The 24336-nt window shown below is 43.4% G+C and overlaps 6 protein-coding genes across 10 annotated transcripts in view; 4 read left to right on the top strand and 2 right to left on the bottom strand.

Annotated features, from left to right (window-relative positions):
* Window positions 1-355: 355 nt before the first annotated feature.
* Window positions 356-1290, top strand: LOC6537321 (pro-corazonin). The gene is made up of 2 exons (XM_002097842.3): window positions 356-649; window positions 914-1290. Exons 1-2 carry the CDS (start codon window positions 435-437, stop codon window positions 1161-1163), a joined length of 465 nt encoding a protein of 154 aa, XP_002097878.1. The 5' UTR covers window positions 356-434; the 3' UTR covers window positions 1164-1290.
* Window positions 1291-1751: 461 nt separating this feature from the next.
* LOC6537320 (histone-lysine N-methyltransferase PR-Set7) lies at window positions 1752-5400 on the top strand. The gene is made up of 3 exons (XM_002097841.4): window positions 1752-1917; window positions 2195-2584; window positions 2649-5400. The coding sequence occupies exons 2-3, from the start codon at window positions 2329-2331 to the stop codon at window positions 4472-4474; spliced, it is 2082 nt and encodes a 693-aa protein (XP_002097877.2). The 5' UTR covers window positions 1752-1917; window positions 2195-2328; the 3' UTR covers window positions 4475-5400.
* Window positions 5401-5895: 495 nt separating this feature from the next.
* LOC6537319 (nascent polypeptide-associated complex subunit alpha, muscle-specific form) lies at window positions 5896-12475 on the bottom strand. 2 transcript variants are annotated; one of them, XM_039376307.1, is made up of 5 exons: window positions 11923-12475; window positions 10509-11863; window positions 10309-10447; window positions 9606-9992; window positions 5896-9031 (listed from the first exon to the last, which is right to left on the bottom strand). In XM_039376307.1, the coding sequence occupies exons 1-5, from the start codon at window positions 12065-12067 to the stop codon at window positions 7515-7517; spliced, it is 3543 nt and encodes a 1180-aa protein (XP_039232241.1). In that variant the 5' UTR covers window positions 12068-12475; the 3' UTR covers window positions 5896-7514. The 2 variants fall into 2 exon arrangements, with proteins under 2 accessions (XP_039232241.1, XP_002097876.2); XM_002097840.3 differs by lacking the exon at window positions 9606-9992 and having other exon boundaries at window positions 11923-12474.
* A 318-nt stretch (window positions 12476-12793) lies between these two features.
* On the top strand, window positions 12794-13542 carry LOC6537318 (ATP synthase subunit e, mitochondrial). Of its 2 annotated transcripts, none has more exons than XM_015192794.3 (2): window positions 12794-12917; window positions 13045-13542. In XM_015192794.3, the coding sequence occupies exon 2, from the start codon at window positions 13083-13085 to the stop codon at window positions 13326-13328; it is 246 nt and encodes an 81-aa protein (XP_015048280.1). In that variant the 5' UTR covers window positions 12794-12917; window positions 13045-13082; the 3' UTR covers window positions 13329-13542. The 2 variants fall into 2 exon arrangements, with proteins under 2 accessions (XP_015048280.1, XP_002097875.1); XM_002097839.4 differs by having other exon boundaries at window positions 12866-12973.
* A 143-nt stretch (window positions 13543-13685) lies between these two features.
* Window positions 13686-15573, top strand: LOC6537317 (DNA repair protein XRCC3). Its single transcript, XM_002097838.4, has 4 exons — window positions 13686-14039; window positions 14101-14262; window positions 14313-14656; window positions 14724-15573. The coding sequence occupies exons 1-4, from the start codon at window positions 13985-13987 to the stop codon at window positions 15186-15188; spliced, it is 1026 nt and encodes a 341-aa protein (XP_002097874.1). The 5' UTR covers window positions 13686-13984; the 3' UTR covers window positions 15189-15573.
* Window positions 15184-24336, bottom strand: part of LOC6537316 (homeobox protein abdominal-B) — a 44080-nt gene continuing 34927 nt past the window's right edge. For all 3 annotated transcript variants that reach the window (XM_015192793.2, XM_015192791.2, XM_002097837.3), the window contains exon 4: window positions 15184-16828. In XM_015192793.2, coding sequence (XP_015048279.1) covers window positions 15971-16828 — 858 coding nt within the window. In that variant the 3' untranslated portion in view covers window positions 15184-15970. The remainder of the gene's footprint in view (window positions 16829-24336) is intronic.

The following is a 24336-nucleotide window of genomic DNA, read 5'->3' as shown; positions in this document are numbered from 1 at the left end:
TTTACTCCCTTCGGCCGGGCGAGAAAATTACTTTTTCGGCTCAAGCATTTTATTTTAAGCCTTTGGCTTGTGCCACCCACTTTCTGATTTTGCCCGGGAAAAGTGGTAGTTTTCCAATCAGCAAATGCATTCAGTTTGAGCAGCCAGCTGTCCCGAGAAGGGGCGGTGGTGGGTGCTGGGGGCGTGGTCACATGTGGGCGCTAACAGCTAACTTGAAACAATTGGGTGCTAATAATCCCCGGTTAATCTGGGTAAGTGTGTGTTTCTGGAGGGCATTGAAGCAAGGATTCTGACGGCAGACTAACCGCGCATCCTGTGGCATCCATCGATATAAAAGCCCGGCGAGGAGCATCAATACTTCAGACGCAATTGTGGTTCGAACGCGAAAGCAACTAGTCGAGTGTCCTGTGAACAGGACTAACTTCTGCGGAAACATGTTGCGCCTCCTGCTGCTGCCACTCTTCCTCTTCACGCTGTCCATGTGCATGGGCCAGACCTTCCAATACTCCCGGGGATGGACCAATGGCAAGAGGTCCTTCAACGCCGCATCACCCCTCCTGACCACCGGTCACCTCCACCGTAGCAGCGAGCTGGGACTCTCGGATCTCTACGATCTGCAGGATTGGAGCGGCGAACGCCGACTGGAGCGGTAAGTTTGGTCGAAAGAGTAACTCAAAACTGTCACATAATACGCTTTTCAAATCAACACAAAACCAACTATAAAAACCCCATTTATTTAAAAAAAAATTAAGAGAACCCTACATTCCCCATCAAACAACAAAATTTAAGAAAAGCTTAATATTTAAATCTAATAAATAAGGCATCATTACTAATTTCTTTAAAAAAAGCTATTAAATAAATATTTGTAAAGGATGAAAACAATAAAGTAATATTTTTGAAAATCCTCCCCCAGTTGCCTGTCGCAGCTGCAGCGTTCCCTGATTGCCAGAAACTGTGTCCCAGGATCGGACTTCAATGCCAACCGAGTGGATCCGGATCCCGAGAGCAGCGCCCATCCCAGACTTGGCAGCATAAACAACGAGAATGCTTTGTACTCCAGTGCCAATGTACCGAACAGACATCGCCAGTCGAATGAACTTCTCGAGGAGCTGAGTGCCGCTGGAGGAGCTTCGGCGGAGCCCAATGTGTTTGGAAAACATTAGCCACGATCCGTTCGAGGTGGCCACTTGATGTGAAACCTATTGTTAAACTAGCAAAAAATGCTACAAAAATGTAAAAAAAATTGTTTTAAATGATTAATAAATCAGAGGATTTTTATGAATTACTAAACTACCTCTTTTAATTTCCGAAATCAGTATTTTGATTAGATAGATAAAAGAAAAATTAAAAATTACGAAAATTATATTTAATTATTATTAAATCCTTCCTAACCTTTTTTTAATATTTATTTATTTCATTACATTTTAAATAATTTAAAATTAGTTTTATAACAGAAGGTTGACTCATTTGAGTTTAAGTTGAAAAGTTGCAGGTTCCATTCGTACCTTAAGATGAAAATTAGCAAAAATGTATTTTATAATATTTAATAAATTCTACACAAGTATTTCAGAAATAGTGCTCTATAAATTTCTTGATTTACAATTAATTTATTATAAGCCTTGCCAACAAAATTTTCTATTTCAAATCTTTTATAATTGAGTGTTTTCCAGCACTGACTGAAGACATGCTAAAAAAATATACCGAATTTGGTATAACTTAAATGAGGCTGCGTATACTAGGGGTGAAAGCAGATGCGCAATCTGGTAACACTAACCGACGCAAAAAGAAAGAACAAAAAAAGTTTGCGGAAAAGTGCAACAATTAATTTCCCCCGCCATCGAAATGCTGCCATGCATAAAGTCGATCGCATCCGATTGAAAATGCGCTGCTGCGTATGACGACAGTTTTCCGAACGAGGTGCATTTGCGGGAAATCACATTATTTTCCCTCTTTCTTTTTCCTTCTTTTGGTCTTCTTCCTCTTTCGCTCGCTTCGCACAACAACAATAACGACGACGTTTTTTCAGTGGCGAAAACTGTACGCAAGAGGGGCGAGAAGAGGAGAAAAGTGCAAGGCAGAGAGCGAGAGTAGGAGAGGAAGAAGGAAGAGGAGGAAAAAAAAAACACACATGTAATGTGCAATTGTTTTATGAGTTCTGAGTTTATTTTGTTGTTTGTTTTTCGGTGGCCCTCAGGTAATTGCAGTTTGGTTTTTCCGCGTGTGCGTGTGAGAGGTAAAAACGCGTGTCCATAAAAACGCGCCAACGCCAAATCAAAAGCCAAGTAACTACCGCCCACCCAGCGATCACGCGCCCCAAACCCATTTTAAATGATAATGGTGCGAAGACGACAACGGCCCGCCAAGGAGACCACATCCTCTTCCTCTGGTGGAGCCTCCTCGGGATCGGGAATTCCTGTTGACCAAGCACTGCCACTAAATGTGGCGGGAAATCTGCTGGAGGATCAGTATTTTGCCAGCCCCAAGCGGAAAGACTGCCGTTTGATGAAGGTCACTCAAAATGGCCAACTGCCGGAAGCCACAATGATGGCACACAACAAAGACAACAAAGCGGGTCGCACAATAGGTGAGTGCGCCTCTCGCATTTTTTAGGTTAACTGTGGTGGCTAAAATACCCCTTTGTTTTTTAGGCGTTCCCTTGGCCACACGCTCACAAACTCGCACCATTGAGAACTTTTTCAAAGCCAATGCTGCCGCTAAGGATTTCCAAAAGACAATACACACAGGAGAGCAGCTGGATCTAGGAGATCAGGAGCTGAAACTAGACGACGAGGAGCTAAATGGACACATTAAACTTGATGACGAGGTGCTAAAGCTGGCAGACCAGCAGATAAATGAAAACCTTCCCTTTGCCGACGAAGTAGATGCCAAGGCAGAACAAAAACTTATGGATGAGGAACTGCAGCAGGTGGTGGAGGAGCTATTATTCGATGGCAGTTCCAGAGCCTCCTCAAATTCGCCCTGCTATCAACATGACATGGTGGCCATGCAGGAGATTCAACAGATCCCAGAAATTCCACACATCAAAAAGGTCGCAGAGCCGCACGAAGGACTGGGCTCTCTGGCCGACTTCCAGACACATCGTTCTGCGCTGAGGGACAGCCATAGTTCCACGCACAGCAGCAGCACCGACAACATCTTCCTGCAGGAACCGGTACTGACCCTGGACATTGATCGCACGCCCACTAAAGCATCCAGCATAAAGATCAATCGGAGTTTTGAACTGGCCGGAGCCGTATTCTCATCACCTCCGTCGGTGCTAAACGCCTGTCTTAATGGGCGCTTCAATCAAATAGTAAGCCTGAATGGACAAAAGGAGCCGCTGGACGCGCCGCACTTCGATTTGGATCAACATGACAGTAGTTCCTGCGACAGCGGCGTGGCCTGTGGACTCACCGCCAATACAGAATCGCCAGCGGGGCAACCACGACGCAGAAAACCAGCCACACCGCATCGCATACTCTGCCCCTCGCCAATCAAAACGGCTTTGAAGGTAACTGGAGGTATTTGCAAGGTCGGATCTACGGACCCGTTGTCGCCACGCAAATCCCCTCGAAAACTGCCGGCCACTACAGCAGCGGTGGCCGCCTGCAAGTCGCGCCGAAGACTGAACCAGCCAAAGCCACAAGCGCCTTACCAGCAACAGCCACAGCTACAGAAACCACCGCCACAACAGCATCAGCAGCAGCAGGATGACATCGTCGTGGTGCTAGACGACGACGATGATGAAGAGGAGGACGAGGACGACGTTCGAGCTCTGCTCAAGGCTGCCGAGGAGCGCGAAAACCAGAACAAAGCACCAGCCACAGCGAACAGCAATAAAGCAGGCATGAAAGCCATGCTCAAGCCTGCGCCAGTGAAATCAAAGACCAAAAGCAAGGGGCCAACGAAGGGACAACCGCCACTGCCTTTGGCTGCCACCAACGGCAACCGTGAGATGACCGACTTCTTCCCTGTGCGAAGGAGTGTGCGCAAGACTAAGACGGCCGTCAAGGAGGAATGGATGCGGGGCTTGGAGCAAGCAGTGCTGGAAGAGCGTTGCGAGGGTCTCCAAGTACGCCACTTCATGGGCAAGGGAAGAGGAGTGGTCGCCGATCGGCCCTTCAAACGTAACGAGTTTGTGGTCGAGTATGTGGGAGATCTCATCTCTATAAGCGAAGCCGCGGAGCGGGAGAAACGCTATGCGCTGGACGAGAATGCTGGGTGCTATATGTACTACTTCAAGCACAAGACCCAGCAGTACTGCATCGATGCAACCGTGGATACCGGCAAGCTGGGGCGCCTTATCAATCACTCGCGGGCTGGTAACCTAATGACCAAAGTAGTACTTATCAAACAGCGGCCTCACCTCGTACTCCTGGCCAAGGACGACATCGAGCCGGGCGAGGAGCTGACCTACGACTACGGGGACCGATCCAAGGAGTCACTATTGCACCATCCCTGGTTGGCCTTCTGAGGAAGAGCTCTCCAGGAGCTCGCGAAAGGGGATGCGGTACAGCCTTAAAACGAAGACTATTTAACATGTTCAGGGCAGAGAATCGTTAAAATAAGACCTGGGCTAAACTGGTTTTTGGCTCGAGGAACTCTTTCTTAGCTTTTATACGTAGATTGCCTTGCCTTGAACCACTGCAAAATTGTTTTCAGACCTCTTTCCATGTGATAGGTTGCCGGAATTTTATAAATTTACAAATTTTATTACGAAAACCATAGCAATATTGCAACCACTTATATTTTTGGTAAGACCAATTCAATTATTACGAATTCCGGCAACCTAAATCAGAATGGACAGAGATATTTGACACCGGTTCTGGCCATCCCCGAGCTTAGATCTTATTTGAGGAAAAGTATATAAACTGTTAGTTCAAAATATCATAACGGATAGCGATACCCGATACCCACACAACCCACACTCAAGGGTGGTTCCAGCCAGGGACGAAGAGTAATCAATGTAAATTCTAACAAGTTTGCCTCAGAAATAGGTCTAATGTCTAATGTCAATTTCAGTCTTTGGCATTACCAAAATAAGTTACAAATGAAGTTAATATTTCTCTTGGGTCAGTGAAATAACCGAAATTATATATTAAGAACAAAATTTATCAAAAAGACCTAGACTATACAGATTGTAAATTGATATTAGACCCATGATCCCTAAAGCAAAATGCCTTTAAATTGTACGATTACGATTCAACCCCAAAGACTCTTTATCGAAAGATCGATCGATCCACCCGTGCCCCCCACACACTCATGAGCATCTTTTTGGATTTGTTAGCGTTTCATTATGTTAGAGCAAGGCTAAAATTTAAGGAGAGATAATAATAACAATAATGATAATAAAAACAACGCGCTTAAGCATTAAGGCATCTTAAGATAATTGAACGAAAATGAAAAACTGTTGAACATTTAGAAGTGAGAGATGACAGATGATGATGTTATTGAACCAACGCATTCACATTGACAAAATCGATCGTACACTATTTATATAGATATTTATATTAGATACATGTGTAATTTCTAACTATTACGTACTATTTACTGCCATAGAGCTATACACTCCCTCGCACCTGCCCCAAAAACTCTGAATCGTTCATTTAAACCATTGCCACACTCATTAACTCAACGAGGCTTCTCCAGGAGAGTAGTGGACTGCTGGACACCTAGTGCTTCGACTTACTGATAATCTCTCTACTTACACGCAGGTTTCAATCACACACTCATCGGTACTACACATACACAAAATATTAAATTGATAAAACACCTCGCCCCCCTGCCCCAAATAAAATCCGGCATCGTTAGTTAATCGACTGAGTTCAAATTTGTGTTGTCCCATATTTTACCCAGATTTCTGTATTTTAATGAATGCTCCAATATATTGAAGGATTTTGTTTTTCAAATAGGTTTATTTTAATCTGCGCATATCTTTTAATTATACAATATGGTAAATATAGTTTAATACGTTCTAGTACATAGGTAATTCATTTATTTAAACCAAGCAGCAACCATCTATAATCATGTTCTTGTTTTAACCTTTTTTTCATTGACTTAGCAAAATAAAACAAAACAAATGAAAATCTATTTGTAATTTACACTTAAGTCTAAAAACATATGATTACATCAAACACTTAGTTTTAGTTGATAATTGTTTATAATTTTCAGACACACACGCAACACACACACACACACACAGACACATTCAACTTAAAGTGCGTAACATAAAGTAAAATAAATAAATGAAAACACATTAACACGAACAAAACAATAATCAAAAATTGGAGCGGATCGGGTTTCGTTTTCCAGCGATTTCCTGGAGATCATCATGGCAACCAGTCACACTCATTTACACACTTGGAATGCACGGGAGTTCTTCTATCAACTAACAAATCCTATTACATATACAACGTTAACTATGTTTGCTTGGTTAGTTCGCCGCTCCTCCAGCTTGTTAAGTACACAATATAGAAAAAGTTCGCATCAGGCGGGTTGGGTTTTCATCAATGTGGTGGCCCGCATTCGCTTTGGAGTATTTTTAATGCTTAGGTCATACAATAGGGGAAGTTCGCAAGTGGAATGCATTTCTAGGCTTTGCTGCAGATTAACTAATGATATTCCTCAGTTAGGCTACTGACTTCGATTGGGTTCTCTAAAGCTAAAATCATCGTGGAACTAATAATTTTAAATTTTTTAAACTAGGGCGGATTTTTAATTCATTGGGGATATTTCTGAAATCTGTTTTGTTTTATTGTATCTGTTGTTTTGGTCATCTAGGATAAATCTTATGTAGTTATTTGATATGACCGCATACAGATATTGCATGCAAACAGCTGCATAAGCTTAAACCTTAAATTCTCACAGAATTTCAGATATATCCCAAAAAGTGTCTAATTTCACTGGGCTTTTTCTTTACAATTCTTCAAGAGTTATTAGACCTAATCAATGCGGTACCGATATACACATTTTTTTCGAATTTTAAAAATATATTGAATGTTTTCCAAATTAATAAAATGTAGGAACAAGGATCTGCCGTCATATTCTATAAAAATGAAGAATTTCCCAAGCATACAACTTTTTTCGCTCTACAAAAAATTTCTTTTGAAAACTATGATTTTTTTTTCGTCAAAATGAAGTACAACATAAATTTAAAATCCAACTATTGCACAGAATGTTTACTTTTTGTTTCGCTCCAAGTCCTGATTTACGCCTAAGACTACAACATGCATGCACAACAACAACAACAATAATTACGCCAACGACAACGTTAACAACAACGACAACAACATGGAACACAGCTTGTCTCAAACTGCATGTGTGACGGTTCGGATTATGGTGAATATCAGACGGATTCATAATACTGACTGGCTCCCCGCGAGGGACACGTCCTTTGTCCTGTTTGCCTATGTGAGGATGGTGGCCTCCCCGCCGCCCAGTGGACGTGGAGCGCCCACATGCGGACGCTGCTGCTGCTGCTGGAGCCGCCCAACGCCCACCCTCAGCTTCTTGTGTCATTTCTTGGTAGCGAAACTCGGTTTCGGAAGCGCACCCATGAAGGCACCAGCATTGGTGGGCAAGGCCGGTGCGACGAAGCTGAGATCGGGAATGAGGGAGATGCGTGGGGCCACCTTGGCGTTGCCGATTTGGAACTGCTGCCGCTGATGTTGCTGCTGGTAGGTGGCACCCACACCCAGTCCTCCAGGAACGGGCGCAGTCGAAAAGTCGTGCATGATGTGTATTTGCTGTGGAATGGCTGGCACATTGTTGTTATTGCTGCTGCTGCTGCTGCCGCTGCTGCCTTTGGGCACAAGATTGCTGTGGGTTTGCTGCTGCTGCTGATGCTGCTGTGCCTGGTACAAACTCAGGGGATTGTTGTAGAAGTTAGCGCTCTGCCAGGCACCGGAATTGAATTGGGGGGGAGCCGGTCGAGCTGGCGTAGTACTGCTCACAAAATCCGACCAATCATCTTCTTTGGGAGCAGCTGGTTTCCTAGTGTTGCTGTTGACGATATTATTGTTGTTAGCGATTGCGTTTTGCTGATGATGCGGTTGCTGTTGGGTGACTGGAACAGAGACAAAATCCGACCACTCATCGTCTTCTTGAGGTTGCGAAGGAGCTGGCGTGGAAGGCGCTGGTTTCTTGGCCACTGAAGCGCTTATGGTGAGCGGTTTGGCCTGCGAGGAGAACAACTCCTCTATCCTGGCCATTTCCTCGGCATTTATGCTGGCCAGGGCATTGTCGCCCCATTCAATAGTGGCAGCTGGCTTCTTTGCCAACGGAATGGCTTGAGGCAGCAGAATAGCCGGACTGAGGATCATCTGTTCGCCAAAAGTGGGTGTATCGAGTCGTGACCTGGGCGCCGGCATAGATTGAAAATCACTGAAGTCGTCGTCTTCCGTCGTCTGTGGTGGCAACTGAAAGCTGCTGGCAGCACCATTGCCACTCAGTTTGCTGGGCGAATCCAGACCAAATGGTGGTTTGTACTCCACATCGCGATACTCCTTCTTGACCACCGTCTCATCGATGATAATGCCCGTCGCAGCCATCTCGTAGTCGAAATCAATAGGTGCTAGTGTGGTGGTCTTGGCCACCGCCGTATCCGATTTGGAGGGTGTGTAGATGTGGGTCTCCTTTAGCGGCACCGAATAGCTGGCCATCGAACTGCCCACGATCTCCTCCTGAGCTGCCGCTACGCCCGGTGGAGTGCTCCTCAAATCAAACTGCTCCGGCTCCGACCGCTGCTGATGCAGCTGCTCACCGCCGTTGAGTTTGTGGGCAGGGCTGTCTGCTGGTAGAGCAGTCGGTATCGTCGCTGCTGCTGCAGCAACAGCTGCTGCTGATGCCGCTGCTGTGGATTCAATATGGTTCGATTCGGGACTGGGCACTGCAGTTGGCTGGTAGCTATGACTATGTCGCTCTTCGCCGTCGGAATTGCTGCCGGAACCGGTGCCGGAGGACCCTTCCCCATGAGGCGGGCCAGTCCGCGTTTGAGTTTGGCTCGCCGTTGTTGCGGTGGCATTTTCCAATCCTGTGCGAAGAAGAGAACACAATTACTCGGCTGTCATATGGAAAACTTTGAAAAGTACAAAGAAAATCAATTGGTTCTTAGGCTACAATCATCTGCTATGTTGCAGATAACTAATTAATCTCTCTATTTTAATAGATCATTAATATACTGTTGAATTTTTATATCATCTTTTAGGCAATTTTGTTAAATTTTGTTTAATAAATATTTAGCTAGTAAAAGTGGCATTTCTTAAAAGCATTTCATTCACCAGAGCTAGCAACACAGCATATGATATATTGTCTACTTTAGAGACAATATTTAGGTATTATTATGAACTGCATCTAGCTAAGTAAAATGTGAAAATGAGGGGAACTCTTGGGTGGGCTTCAACTACTTGTGCTGGAACTGAGCTGGCTGAGATTGGATGCGTTGTGCCAAAGTAACAAGAACTGGGGAACTGGGGAGCTGTGGATCGAGAGGACGGTACGGGTAGATAGAGAGATAGAGCTGAGAAGTATATAGAGAATCGGAACTGAACGAACCAAAAAGAGTGGAGAATCAACTACAACACACGCACAGAGCCAACGAAACTTACTAAAATCCAGCAAGGCGTCGTGAGCAGTGAGGTTTGTGTTAATTGTTATTGTCATTGTTGCAGTATTTGTTGCATGATTGTTGTTTGGATTGTTAAGATTGTTGTTAACGTTATTGTTGTTGTTGCAGATGGTGGCAAAATGTGTGAGTGGTGGAGAGTGGTGCAAATCGATTGTCAAATTGTGATCGTTATGGGTCATCAAATCCATTACAGGTGGCATACAATCCAGTTGATCGACGGGGGCAGCACCATGATCGACGTTATCACCATTATCATCGTTGTTGTTATTGGTGTGGGAGTTAGAGGTAACAAGATTTATTTTATCAGCATTAGCCACCACCGTTAGTTGGTCTAGTTGTTCCAATTGTAATGTCTGTACATGTGATTCTAAATACAATTTATCGTAAGGATAAACTTTTTTGATTGTTTGTTGAGATAGTTAGAAGTAATGTGGTCACAAGGAAAACAAGGCAAAACGAAAACCAATAAGAATATACAATATAGAAAGGAGCAGCCAATTGAACGGCAGGCCAATCCGGGAAGCGTGTGTCAATAGGATCGGGAAATAGGCAACGAAAAGCGTTTGAAAGTAAAGCGAGCGTTAGGCGATAGGGTGGCAATTTCTCGATTTACGAAACTTGTGTAGCGGTTAATTTGCGGCAACTAAGTGGAGCAATCGCGCAGAGACTCTGATGACACTCACCCTGGTAGCTGGTGCTATTGGAAATGGGCTCCATGCCGCTTGCGGCGCCGGTCGATTGAGGTTTCAGCGGCTTCAGTGGATCAAAGCTCAGGTTGGCAGCAAAACGTGGCATCGATGCGTTCCACTTGTCGCCGAAGAGCTGCAAGTTTGCAAATCTTTAATATTTTAAAGCCTAAACGAATATGGATAGTATAACGTACTATATTCCTTGAATCGATGCCCAGCGATCGAACGAGGGCATGCCTCATTTCCGAACTGCTCCATTGGTAATCGAGAGCTTGGGCATGCTCTATGGCACCAAAGTTGAATCGCTGACACTGCGCCAAAGGTCTCCGATTGTCCACATTCTTGCTGTCCAGCTCCTTTGACTGCGGAAACATCATCTCAAGGACTGGCTTAACCCTTTCATCTATGCTCAGGTGCACAGCAGCTGGCGGCGGCGGCGGAGGTACGGAAACAGCAGCCACTACGGGCTCCGCAAAGTCCCCGAAATCATCATCATCTTCGCTTTGACCATGGTTTCCGTTTCCGTTTGCGGGCGTGGCAAACTCCTGAAAATCATCGAAGCCATCGTCCGGTTCCGTAGGAGCTAAATTAGAGGATTCTTCTGTGGGAGCAGCCGTCTTAACCTCTGAAAGTTTTGAATCCGTTGGGGAATCGATTGCTAAGGAAGGTGCCTCAAAGGCAGAGCTAGATAAAGCTGACGTTGAATATTCCTTGATTTCTAGCTGTGGTTCTGCCGCTGAGAAATCCGCAAAGTCACCAAAGTCATCATCATCGTCGTCTGCCTTTTCGATTTCGGGAACAATTTCTTTGTGTACTACGTCTTTTGGCGTCGCTTCAAAGTTTGTAAATGGAAATGTATCACTATTTGCTGGTTCACCCCATTCGTAAGGGGATTCCTCCGGATTTTGGGTAGTGGATAAGCCTGAGCTTTGATTATTCAAAGGCTTTTCTAAGTTACTTGAACTTTCCGCACTGGCTTCCAAACTTCTAAAGCTTTCTTCTTGTTGGGGGGTATTCTCTACGTTTTCTTCTTTCCCTGGATCCACGTTCTCCTCGAAGAAGGCTTCTCCATTTGGTTGTGTTGGTGTGGCCAGTACCTCTATGGCAAAGAAATCGACAGCTCCCTCGCGTATAAATAGTTCTTTGGGCTTCTTTGGCGAGCACTCCTCGTCGCTGTCATCGGACACATCCTCCAGCGTGACTTGGTGGCTGAGGACCAGGTTGTTGACTTTGGTTGTTTGCATGGCCGGCACAGCAGCTACACTTGGCTCCGCAACCGGTGAGAGCGTGGAGGCGGCGGAAACGCTTTCCGTGGAATAGAGACTTAGACTGTCCAGCTTAAGGGAGGGCACCTGCTCCTCCTCCTCCTCCTCATCATCCAGTTCCAGGCTCAACGGAGGCGGCGTCGGCGGTGCTGTTTCCTCGAAAACATCGTAATCCATCGTCTGTTTCACCTGGTAATTGAATGCCTCGGCGGTTTGTTTATTTTCCAGCAAATCCGGTGGCTTTTCTCGAAATTCCTCCACAGGATCTGGTGGTGGAGGTGGTTCTAAAAATTCAGATATTACGTGAGTATCAGTTTGAGATTCGATAAATATCTAAGCTTACCCTTCGAGCTGCTGACTAAGCCAAAATTTGAGTATTCGTCACCCTCGTCCAAATGGATTGTGGCTTGTAAACCGGAATCGTCGTCTTCCTCCCCAAAATCGATGGGCGGGGGGGTGCTGCAGAGCAGCGGGGGTACATTCACCATAATGCCAGCTGCAAGATTCAGTAAAAGGATCCCCTAAAATCGACTTCCTGCTTCAGCAGAAACAACAAAAAAGCAGGGAACGGTTCGATCTACTATCCCTCTCGCTCCGCTTTATCACTGTGTGTATGGTGTGTGGTGTGTATGTGTGACGCAGGTGTGGAGGGTCTGCGCGTGTGTGTGTGTTAGCCACTCAAGGTCTGTGTTGGAATTTTCTTGTTAGCATTTAACACGCGTCAATTTTCATGTGTCCTGCGATTTTGTCTAATTGCCGCCTTATTGGTGGCTCTGAAAACAGATGTGCCGAATTTGCAAGTCGCGTTTTATCTGCAATTAGCCATGTTTTCCAGAAAACAATACTTTTTTCCTTTGCCCTCAGTGTGAACGTTTAACTTTTGGCCATCCAACAGTGCTGAAAAACGTTGCGCAACTTTGATAACACAAAATTTGAATCTTTTTTTTTTGCATTTTGTATTACTAATGATATTTATTAACCATAATCCATGTGAAATGGTTATATTTTATATCAGACGGGTTTGTAGTAATTTTAAGTTAATTTAAGTTTGTTTTTTGCCAGCATTTTATTTTAACATTATTAGGGACAAGCATACAAGATACATGTTCGGGTAGGCGGCAGTAATACGTCAATATTTTTAGTATCAGAAAACACCAGATAGACTTCAATATAAGCTTATTTAAAATATTTAATATATTTGTATAAAATCTTCATACTTTTTCAAACCTTCTGGCAACGACGCTACCCTACCGATACAACTATCGATAGCCGCCTGTCAGTTTTGACAGCTGTTTTAAGGTTATACTGCGCTGCCGTTGCAATCGCTCCACCAATTTGGTAATTTTGCTTATTTAACACCGAAAATTGCATAAAATTCGCAACTCAAGGAATCTGTAAAGTGGAGGGCGTGCAGGGAACGCAGTCGTTAAAAGTAGCATTACTAAATGACACCCTTTTCTTGCAGTTCACGGTCGGACAATTACATAACTTGAAGAAGAAACCATGTCGCAGGCTCCCGTTCGCGTTTCCCCGCTGATCAAGTTCGGCAGATGGTCCCTGCTCCTGGTGGGCATTGCCTATGGCGCCGCCCACCAGAGCCGCCTGTCCAAGAAGGAGGAGAAGGTTCGCGAGATCGAGGCACAGCAGAAGGCCGTCCGGGATGCGAAGCTCGCCGAGGAGAAGAAGCGCAGCGCGGAGGCTGAGGCCCGTGCTTTGGCCGAGTTGTCGAAACCCACTCCCAAGCACTAGGATCCTTCAGGATGCAACATCCGTAGTTCCCTTAGCTTAAACACAGAAAAACCACAACATTTACACACGAAGTTCGCCTAAAAGGAAGATGAGGAGGAGGAGGATCATCGATAAAGGAGCCACCATCTATCGATCACTGACTATCGTTCTTGTGTTTTCCTCTGATGCATTGTGCAAAAAACAGAATGTTCGAAATTAAATGATTGAAACAAAACTATTATGTAAATACTCTCAAGTGTTTGGTGTTTGTGATAAATCTTACTGGTGTTTACTGGATATCTATTGCATTTGTGTTTAAGGAAATCTTCACAGTTCTAAATTTCCCTGGGAAGTAAATATCATTATTTTTGCGTAATTATCAATAATATGCTAAACAAGTTAAAAGAAAATTTTCTAGTAAATCTTGTTTGTTTAACAATAACTGATCGTTTACTTTATTGGATGGCCACTGTAGTGGCCAGCTGATATTGGCGCCAACAGCTGATTTCAACCGGCTTTTATTTACACTTTCAATTCGCTCGCAAGTCGTCGGCAGCTCGGCTGTTTGATCAATAATCCCCCGGAATACTTCCAATTCCGGAGGTGTTGAGACACCTTTCGTGTTTGCGGGACCATTATATCACGCAATCCCATCGAGAACATGCCATCGCATCGCGATGACAAACTTTTTGGATCAGTTGCCTAAGCATATCAGGGAAATCGCGGAGCAGGGTAAGAGTTTTGGAGTTTCTAAAACTTATTCTCAAGTGCCAACTAACTACGTGTACTCCAGTTAATGTTCTGGCGCCGGAGGAGGTGCTGACCACCCCGAAGGTGCGATTCCTGGACACCCGTCAGCAATCGCTGCACACAATCGTGCGGAAATGCACTCCGGATGATGTAAGGGTGCTCAAGGATGCGGCGGCCAAGTGGCTGGCAGAGATGCCCCAGTCAGGTGAGTCAAGCTGTGTGTGAATGCAAACAGTTTACTATTTCTTATTATAGCTGATTCCCTCTTCAAGCCGCTTGTGAATGTCAGATGGTCCCGGGTGTCGTTCGGATGTTCCGCTTTGGATCGCTGCACGGGCGGCGGAGTGGTCGCTCGTGGAATTACGGAACTCTGTGGAGCAGCCGGCGTGGGCAAGACCCAGTTGCTCCTTCAGCTGTGCTTATGCGTCCAGCTACCCCGTGAGCTGGGAGGCTTGGACAAGGGCGTGGCCTACATATGCACGGAGAGTGCCTTTCCGGCGCGGAGATTGTTGCAGATGAGCAAAGCCTGTGAGAGGAGGCATCCGCAAATGCAGCTCAACTTTCTGGGAAACATCTTTGTGGAAAATCATGTTGAGGCGGTTGGTCTCTCATCTTCATTAATTCCTAGCCATATGCTTTTCTGATATTAAACTTTGTAACCCGAAGGAAACCCTCCTGGCGTGCGTTATAAACCGCATCCCGCGACTGATGCAGCAACATGGCATTGGCCTGATTATTATTGATTCTGTGGCCGCCATATTTCGGCTGTATACCGATTACTTGGAACGAGCACGACACATGCGTCGGCTGGCAGACGCTCTTCTTAGCTACGCGGATAAGTACAACTGCGCCGTGGTCTGTGTGAATCAGGTGACTTCCAGGGACGGTCAGGATGAGATTCCCTGCTTGGGACTACAGTGGGCACACCTGGGACGCACTAGACTGCGTGTTTCCCGGGTGCCCAAGCAACACCGCATGGGAGATCAACTGATAACGGTGCGCAAGCTGGAGATCCTTTACTCGCCAGAGACCCCCAATGATTTCGCCGAGTTCCTTATCACCGCAGAGGGCGTGGTGAATGTTCCAGAGCCAACTGTCAGCTGCCCACCCGCAAAAATGCGTCGACTGTGATTGATCAATTTTATTCTGTTTATTTTGTTATCGTTTAATTTGTTGAATTTAAAATGTGTAACGGCGGTGCGTTCAATCCTGTTAAATTCAGCGGAATAGTTTAGGGTTTAATAATTTAAAATAAACTAAACTGCCATTCAGGTTTCGTTAACATTAAAATATATAAAAACGAATTTAGGAAACATGCTTCGCTTATTTTTTGATGACCTGAATAACGATAACGCAATCTTGTTTCAATTTGTTCTTAAATAAATCGTAGATAAATTGTGAAGTTCCGATAAATTTAACCAGAGCTTAAACCATTTTCCGGGCTTTATCTTTTTATCTGTTGCCTTAATTCCTTTTTTGTACAAACACTCAATAAATATGTTTCATTCAATTGCAATTTACAGGGTAGCAGAGCTTATAGGCCTACATACATTATAGTTTATAGTTCAAGTAGTAAAATCAATTTTGTAATCGCCTCGTATACATTATCACATGAAATTCTCAAAAGTTCAGATTACAATTTGCCATAGTTTACGCGGACATTTAAATGCGACATTTACAAAAGCCTAGCCTTAGCGTTTAAGTATATTAAATAAATAAAATACAAGCCTAAAGGTGAACGGATTACGCGACAATTAAATTACAATTAAGTATTACAACTATGGGGGTTTTCTTGCTGTTTAGTTTTCCTTTTTTTTCTTTCTTTTGTTTATTGGGATGGTTTATCCTCTTTGTGGATGAGCAATATTCGACTTTTTGGCACAAGTTAATTTGACTGTGTTTTTTATTTCTGTTTAAATCTCCCGCATGGCGACATCCTGATCCTGGGAATCGTGGGCTTCTGTAGAGTCGCCATGTTCGCTGGAGGACACGTCCTCCTCCTCCTCTTCCTCGCCGTCTCCCTCGCCTTCGCCCTCCGATGAGGAACTTTCGGTTTTGACCATCTTCTCCGGCTGCATTTGTTTGTTGGCCATGGCCAAGGCAATGGATATTTTACTGGCGGCCAATTTGCTTTCAAAATCCATTTCCGTTAGCTGGCCATTTTGAATTGCCGCCCTTTGGAGACTTAACTGCAATTCCCGGTGCTGCGGAGACTCCTCTCGTTTTATGTCCAATTTTTCGGTTTGTTCGAGTGGAGCGGCTGGTTCTACAGTTAAAGGTATGGCATGCTGATGCAAACGCTGGTGTAGCAGTTGATTTTCATTGCTATTATTTGGCCTTTTTTCAACTGCGGGTTTTTGATCGCTCGTTTCCAGCTCTGCACTTCGATGTGCCTGATTGGCCGTTTTAACCGTCTTTTCCAGCAGCGCATTCAATTGCTTTTTAATCTTGGTGGTACTCTGTTTGGCGGGCACTTTTCCCTCGCTGTTGCTAACATTGTTATTTAACGTATTGTTGTTGTTATTGTTACTGCCGCGATTCGGAGACTTTGGAGATTTCTTGCTCTCCGCAACGGGGGCGGCATTGCCAACAGTGGGTGAAGTCGCATTGGCGGATCTCTTTTCGCTCTGCTCTCCACTTGGAGCTGTTGTTGTTGTTGTGGCTGCTACTCCTGGCTTCGCATTCGAGGATTTGTGCTCCGCCGCCTCGTTATTCGTGACGTTGTCCTGCTTCTTCCACTTGGTGCGGCGGTTTTGGAACCAGATCTTCACCTGGAAGGTAAGCAAAAACAGACACTATTGTTAGTTACCGGGTTTTGGTACGTTGGCAATGCCGTTTGTTTTTCTAACTGTAATAATTATATTGTATCAATTACAAGTTCCGCTTAAATGAAACGGAAATAGGAATTACAATTACTGTTATGGCGATATAATTTAAAAGCTGTTACCAGGTTAATACATGAAATGGCCCTCGAAAATGCGACCCCAAAACGGCTGACCCCAAAGCCAGTTCACAGTCGCATAATTACGAATGTTTATGCCCCATTTGGCCTTATTAGTGGGCGCATAACAAATAACTCGAGAGCTGTGTATCCTCCTGCCATACGAAATTATTCGAATATACTCGCAACACTTCCGCCCCGTAAGTCAGTCAGTCGGTGCTCATTTTTCCCGAGACTCCAAACGAGCGCAATGATGAAATGACAGGCGCACGTCAAAAAGGCAAAAATCGAAACCCCCTTCGGTTGCCGTTTTTCCCAATTTTCCCTCCTTGGTTTTCCGCCGAGGGCAATGGCGCAACATAAAACATTTGCCTCTCATTTTCGTTTTCATTTTCATTTCCATTTCCATTTCATCCAGAAATGATGGGCCAGCTAAATAAATGAAAAATCTATTTAAATCGCGCACATAATTAGTATTTCAGCGGCATGTCTGCAGATACACACACTTCCATTCGGATAGAGATACAAGCGTTAAAGATAGATGCCTCGTCCATAGTCCATATGACATGCTCATTTCGCCGGAGTGGCGGAAAAAAATTATGAAATTAACATGAAAACGCCACGAAATTACCCATTTCGAAAAGTATAAAAAATTTTAAAGAGGAAATGGCCCAAGTACACACGTTGCGCACAAACAAATCGCGTACACTTTCGTATCGAAAATCAATTAATTGATTGCCAAATATTTTCGAATATACTCGTACTCGCACACTATAAAATGGCAATTTGAATGGCTATGTACCCGCCGATGGATTGATGCCCGTGCTAAATTGTTTATTTTACGGATGAAGATGGATTATGAGTGAGTTTTCCTCACTATTTCCTCGTATTGGGCATTACTCATCCCGCGTGCCACCCCGAAATAGTTCATTAGATACATTCAGACATTCAGACATTCATACATTCATATGTGCGTTCATAAGCAATAAAGCATTTCCCGTGTTTACCTTAGCCGCACTCTTAATGGCCAGAGCCAAAGTGGATTCCTTCCTTTCACCTAAATGGCTTTGTTTTAATGGCCTTTTCGAATGCGGGCCATCTCATCATCGTCGTATTTAATTGTTGATTAATTTCGATTTTCATGTGCTCAAGTGTTCGCCGCCGTGTGTGCGATGATCTAATTGATTTCGGGGTTTTCGGGGTTTTCGATGTTTTTGGATTATTAATGTTTGGGGCGCGATGCGATTTGGTAAATATTGCATAAATCTTCATTAATAATTTATGTGCCCCCTTAAATTTTCCCCGCTTTTGGCTCGAATCGATTGCGCATCGTCAATAAACTGCCTTGTTTGTTGTGTTTTGATCTGGGCACTAAACCTCATTAAGGCGAGATGTGGAAATCATTCTATAAATACTGAAAATCTTGTCAAGCGATTCACAGGCCCCTCGCATTTCTTTCGACCCGCTCCTATGATTTATTGACATTTAAGAGTGTCTGTGTGAACGTGTGTGGCAAAAATGACAGAAACAGAGCTCATAAATAGCCCAAAAGGCAAACTAGAGTCACTTGGAAAAACACGAAATCAATCAAAAATTTCCCAGGAATTTTCATCTTCATTTTCTCGCGTGCTTTGTGATTTACTATATTTGTTATAGGAGCAATCACGCTGGAATTCGCATTAAATTTTTAAATTCCCACTAAATATAAATCTACTCTGTTTAATTCATGAATAACTCAAACAATAAATATTAGCTACAAAGTTGTTCATTCACTTGGGTCGCATTATTTCTGGCAGTGCAGGGGTATTTGCCACTTAAATAGGTTTATGACAGATGCGTCTCAGCTATTTTGTTGGTCCAACACATGTATTTCAATCAACGCCAGAAGATCAGAGAGTCGCACCAATCCCCAAATAGTCGGCTAGTCAGTCTGGTCGGGATCCGCAATTTTCTTTGGCCCATAACCCATGCTGTTAACCTCCCTGCCATTCAAGCCCCTCCGCTTTCCACTTCCCCTTCCCCCCCACTCACCACTCAACACTCACGCTCATTTTCGCTTTTCCCGTCTATGCGTGTGCTTAGTATAATTAATTTTCACATTCGCCGCGCACTTTTTGAAAATAAACGAAGGAAATTATGTCTGGCCCAACAATGAGCGGCCAAATTAGGATGGCCAAGTGTTTTTGGTAGCCGCATTGGCAGAGAAGGGGCCAAAAGGGGGGCCAAGGGGGGCCAAAAAGCAACTAAGTAGTGATGGTGGCTGCTGCACATAATTCTCGGGCGTGCCAAGAAAAACTCAACAATTTTTCGAGCTCCCTTTTTACAAATAATGTTTTAATGTGTAATTTAGCATATGTATGTATTATGCTATTTGTTTGTTTGCTTGTTGGTTTTGTGGTGTTGAAAAAATTATGATAATTGCCCCTGTGGGCGCGGAATGCGGAATATGGCCGTAGGTGATGGGAAAAACAGGAAAGAAAAGCCATAACTCAAACATTCTGAAACGTTCTGTTGAACTTAATCTGTAATTATGCACCCACAGAACCCTAAATCAAATGTAAACAAGCCGAGTATAACTGGCAAATATTGCAAAGCACCTTCGGATTTTCCCCACCGACGATTCTAGCTGCGTAACGAAACACTCTGCCCCGTGCAAATATGCGCAATGCATTGCCATTACTAATTAATAACATAATCACTGCATTGCCTGTCATTTCGGATTATGTTCGCCCACACAAATACACAAATACGCCCACCTATTTCCGCCCCCTGGAAATTCGAGGCATTCCGAAATGTTAGCAGCAAATTTCGGTGGGGCTTCAATTTTCCGCTGTGCTGGCAGTCACTAAATTTTGGCGCTAGTCGCTGTGATTTTGAAGATTTAGCGAACTAATACTAGATACATACATATATTAGTGGGACTAAAAATCTGTTCAATATTCTAATTGAATATTATGCAATTATAACTTTATTCTGAACTATGAGTTTCACTATTCGATTTATATTTTCCTACAAAAGTAACTACGTATCCTTATGCTAAAAAGTTTAAACTAGTTTACTGTTGAATGAAACTCTCAGATTTAATCACAGTGATTGGCTAACAGGTTTGTGAGCATCTCCTCTTGTAAGGAAGCTGTCGTAGGATTTCAATATAGGCGCATTTGCTTTAAATTCGTTGCTTATTAATTAAGGCACAAATGCAAACTGAAGCCAGTCTACATGTGTGGTGGCAATAACAACGCAACAATGCCATTATCACCGGATATCCAATGAAGTCAAAACCCCAACACACCCCTTCTCACATTCGCATCCGCATCCGCATCCGCATTGTTCTCCGAGTTTTGGGAAGCGAGTGCATTTAATGTTTCAAAGGAGCTGCAGTTGGAATTTATGCCTCATCATTATTACACATGCTAAATGCAATCAAAAGATGATGGTTATTTGGCATGGAATGCCATAAATCTAAATTCGCAATGCAACTGCCGGTGAATCCGGATAGAACATAAACGCAATTAGCAGATGCGCAATAATTCAACTTAAATATGTGAAATTTCCTCAGTTAGGATTACTGACCCCAAGCAAAAGGATGAAGACACATTTGGAAGCGATGTGTGAAATTAAAAAATTTAGCGATGCAAATTGGCATTGCTGAAATTGCTGAAATTGTCTAGACCTTCGGGGGATCAAAATGTAATTTTGTAATTACGTACTAGTACTAGCATATCAGGCAAATTCGTCTAAAATAAAATCTCCTCTGCCACAAATTGAAAGCCAAAGTGTGTGCATAGAAAACCCGAACATAAATCAACAAAATGCAGCGGAAAATAAAGCAAAAAGCCAGAGAAGCAATTTGGTTGATGATTTTTCGTATCGCGTTGCTTTCGTATTTTTTGTGTATTTTCGTTTCATTTTAATTCGTATTTTTAGTTTTTATTTGATTTGCTTGGCGGTTTTAGAATTTTATGTCAGCTTGGCAGTCCAAAGTGGCATAAAGCAGCATAAATTATGCTTATTAGTGGGACGAAAAACAGGTATACTAAATTGTTTTTGTTTTTATTTTGCCTTTAGTTTTTCCTCCAGCTTTGACCGAAGTTTGGGCCAACTTCGCCCTCTTGACTTTTAATTGGCTTATTGTGTTGGATTGTCTAAAATGTTTTTGCCTCCGGTTTGTTGCTATGCTTCTATTTTGTTTTTTTTTTTTGTCGGTTAGCTTTGACCGCCCACTCAAGTTTGGTGGATTGTGTTTTCGTTAAAATTTTTTTTTGGCCAGCTCTTGCTGAGCACAAAGTGCTCATTAATTACTTACTGGCCGCTCAAAGTTAATTGTTCATATTTTATCAAAAGAAAGAGCTGTCAACTTCGGTTGACTTGCTAATTGCCAAGTGCTTAGTTCTGGCAGCCGTTTGGCAAGAATAACATGTAAAAAATAGCCATGGCAAAAATTGAGATTCAGCAACGCCCACAAAATGCCGACGAAAGCGATCGTTGTCTACACTCCGGCGATCGTACATCCGACGGCGATAGCTATATAGCTATAGTCGATTTCCCCGAACGATCGACAGAGACGGGACGAGCTATCTGAACGATCTGCCGACGGAGCCACGCCCTCTGTTTTCTGTTTTCAGTTTTCAGCTTCTGTTTATTTTCAAACAGTTTTGCTCGTCGCCAATCGAGGCAGATGCTGTCGGCCTTTTAGACTTCAGCGGGCCAGAAAAAACTCAAGTGGTCCGCCATTAAGTCGAGTGTCTATGCAAATTTGTTCCAACCAGTTTGGTTAAAGTTCTGGTCAAAAAATAAATGTTAAGGGTGTATTTCAAGAAATTGAAACGGCTTTTCGAAAGTTAGTTCATAGAAAGTTTGTTTAGGCTAGTATAAGTATTATTATCAAATATATATATGACTGGTATAAATACATCTGACTAATATAAAAATAGTTTTACTATGTTAAAATACTATTAATTACCTAATGCACACGATTTTCGAACTATAGCCCAAAAAATACCCCTTAAATGTTGCTGATGAAATCCCAACGGGCACAAAACCCTTTTTTGCGGTGCCATCTGCATCTGGGGCGTATGCGTAACAATTTAATTAAGTTGCGGTGCCGAATAATACTAATAACAGCAAATTGCATTTATTGTTTTGAATTATGCACTCACGCACACACACACCCACACACACTTTTGACACTTTGTGGTGACCAGTGTGCTAGTTTATGTTAGCCACTTTGGGCCATAATTAAATGTGAGGGTCGAGAGCAAACATAATAATAAATATATCAATTTGCGAAATATTTATTTATTAATTAGTACACAAAAAAAATAAGCCATGCTGTTTGCATTGCTTAAAATGATTTCGTTTTCATTTAAATCGTTGAAAGCCTACGTGGCGTATGCGTAATATTTGTTTGTACATTTTGCGGAGAGTGCGCTTGTGTGCATTAAATTATTCATGAATTGATTAAATAATTGCCGACTAATAAAATGTAAATTAGCTTTAATTAGTTAATTAATTAGCCAAAGGCATTCATTACACACTTGCCAGAGTGTCGAGGGCGCCTTCATGGATTTGTAACGAACGATTTGATCTTTAATTGGATTAAAACTCGAATTAAGTAGGTTGGCCAAATGTCAAATCCATTTTCTTCTACTTCCAATGACCAGATGCCAAGAAAATAAATGGTTTTCCATATCCACTTAAAGCAATAAAATGCCACTTTATTAAAAACGACCAGCCTTTTAAGAAACTGTTTTTCCCAAGTTGTTTTTAATTTATTTGATTGCCAACCATTTGTATGTTGCATAATTTGCAAATGACAGAATTATCTGTGAAATGCATTCAGAATTCCTTTGCCTGCTGCAACTGATTGATATCAATGGCACTATTAACAATAATAAAGGACCAGTGGATATATGTACATATAACCTCCAGCAATGCAATGTCCTTGTTTACATCGCACACACGTGCAATTTAATTTAACGCAGCCTCATTTTTTGTACCCTTTTTGCAGTGCCACAAACAGAATGCGAATGTAAATAAGCCCGATACTCTGGGAACTCGAAACTCCAAAAACACATTGCTCTACATAGTTGGGTCACCATTATGTGGTGCCCTCAAAGATGAATTGCCATTTGATTTGTTTGTGCTGCTTGTGGCAGCAGTTTAATTTAATTATCGCATTTGTCATTTGGCCAACTGCCAGTGAAACTGCTGCCACTGCTACTGCTGCTACTTGTTTTCTGGCCCACAATCGCTAGGGCCATCCACCGACCATGCAATTGACCAAATAAACGCAAACAAATGGGCACATGCAGATAGTTGGCCCAAATCAGAGGTCAAAGCTGCACAGTAGCCAACTGGAGCGTGTTATGGACTTGCAGTTTAATCAAAACATATTGGGAGTATGTTTGAAAAATAAATAATTTACTTGTTTAATCTATAATACAACGACATAAATATTTGGCTGGCATTTTTTAGCAACACTTGAGCTGTTAACCCGTTTGACTGGCCTAATATACCATCCCATGTCATTAATCTCTGGCTCGATTGCGCCGCAATCAGAATCAATCCAAAAAAACGAGTTTGCTGAAGAGCAAATCAACATTTAGGTCGCACCTGAGTGGCAATTACATTCGGGTTTATGAGCGAGCGATGGCAAACATTTAAAATGAAATGCCTAATGCAAATTGTCGAGACAGTTGCAGTGCAGACCGCAGGCGAACAGTTGCCAGCACACGCCCCTATGCAATGACTGCGGCATAATGGTGCACCACCTCCCAGAACCACCCACCGCACCACCCACTGCACCACCCCAAGGCTCCACGTTTCACCCATCCCTCTTCCCCTTGCCCTTGCCCCTTTACCCCGCCGCTGGCACTAATATGCAAATGTAATTTGCTGAGTTTGGCGCGTGACGTTCGTTTGGTAATCGCAACACAATTACAATGTTGTCAGTTTGCATCCGTGTGCGTGAGTGTGTCGCTGTGTGCGTGTATGCCGCAGGGGTGAAGAGGCGAAAGGGGGTGGTGCTGGTGGTGCTGGTGGTGGTGGTGCAGCGGTTGCAGTTGGGACAGCCGCATCTACGCGTAATTAATTGATTTTTATCTGGCTTAAGGCTATTTTACAGTTTGTTGATGACAGACGATGCAGACACGAGTGCTCCCTGGATGAGGCACACAACGCGAAGAGAGATGCACCACTGTGGTGGTGCCAATGGCAGCCACCTCAACTCATCTCATCCACATCCACATACACATACACATGCATATCTCCAACAGTCCAGAGGGCAAGCCATTTGAGAACCACATTATGGTTGATGTGGAGGTCTATTTAAAGCCA

This window comes from Drosophila yakuba, chromosome 3R (genome assembly GCF_016746365.2).
Source record: "Drosophila yakuba strain Tai18E2 chromosome 3R, Prin_Dyak_Tai18E2_2.1, whole genome shotgun sequence".
NCBI lineage: Eukaryota > Metazoa > Arthropoda > Insecta > Diptera > Drosophilidae > Drosophila > Drosophila yakuba.
The sequence above is the reverse complement of the archived record's forward strand: the minus strand, read 5'-3'. Positions and strand labels throughout refer to the sequence as shown.

What these genes read in the sequence shown, in the direction of transcription:
- LOC6537321 (XM_002097842.3), top strand. Translation starts at nt 435, where the DNA reads ATGTTGCGCCTCCTGCTGCTGCCACTCTTCCTCTTCACGCTGTCCATG. An exon ending in GGCGAACGCCGACTGGAGCG is followed by an intron (nt 650 to 913) that starts GTAAGTTTGGTC and finishes ATCCTCCCCCAG; the next exon opens with TTGCCTGTCGCAGCTGCAGC.
- LOC6537320 (XM_002097841.4), top strand. Translation starts at nt 2,329, where the DNA reads ATGATAATGGTGCGAAGACGACAACGGCCCGCCAAGGAGACCACATCC. An exon ending in CAAAGCGGGTCGCACAATAG is followed by an intron (nt 2,585 to 2,648) that starts GTGAGTGCGCCT and finishes TTTGTTTTTTAG; the next exon opens with GCGTTCCCTTGGCCACACGC.
- LOC6537319 (XM_039376307.1), bottom strand. Translation starts at nt 12,067, where the DNA reads ATGGTGAATGTACCCCCGCTGCTCTGCAGCACCCCCCCGCCCATCGAT. An exon ending in CTTAGTCAGCAGCTCGAAGG is followed by an intron (nt 11,864 to 11,922) that starts GTAAGCTTAGAT and finishes CTGAATTTTTAG; the next exon opens with AACCACCTCCACCACCAGAT. An exon ending in CGACGCCTTGCTGGATTTTA is followed by an intron (nt 9,032 to 9,605) that starts GTAAGTTTCGTT and finishes TTCTTCGCACAG; the next exon opens with GATTGGAAAATGCCACCGCA.
- LOC6537318 (XM_015192794.3), top strand. Translation starts at nt 13,083, where the DNA reads ATGTCGCAGGCTCCCGTTCGCGTTTCCCCGCTGATCAAGTTCGGCAGA.
- LOC6537317 (XM_002097838.4), top strand. Translation starts at nt 13,985, where the DNA reads ATGACAAACTTTTTGGATCAGTTGCCTAAGCATATCAGGGAAATCGCG. An exon ending in CAGGGAAATCGCGGAGCAGG is followed by an intron (nt 14,040 to 14,100) that starts GTAAGAGTTTTG and finishes CGTGTACTCCAG; the next exon opens with TTAATGTTCTGGCGCCGGAG. An exon ending in TGGAAAATCATGTTGAGGCG is followed by an intron (nt 14,657 to 14,723) that starts GTTGGTCTCTCA and finishes TGTAACCCGAAG; the next exon opens with GAAACCCTCCTGGCGTGCGT.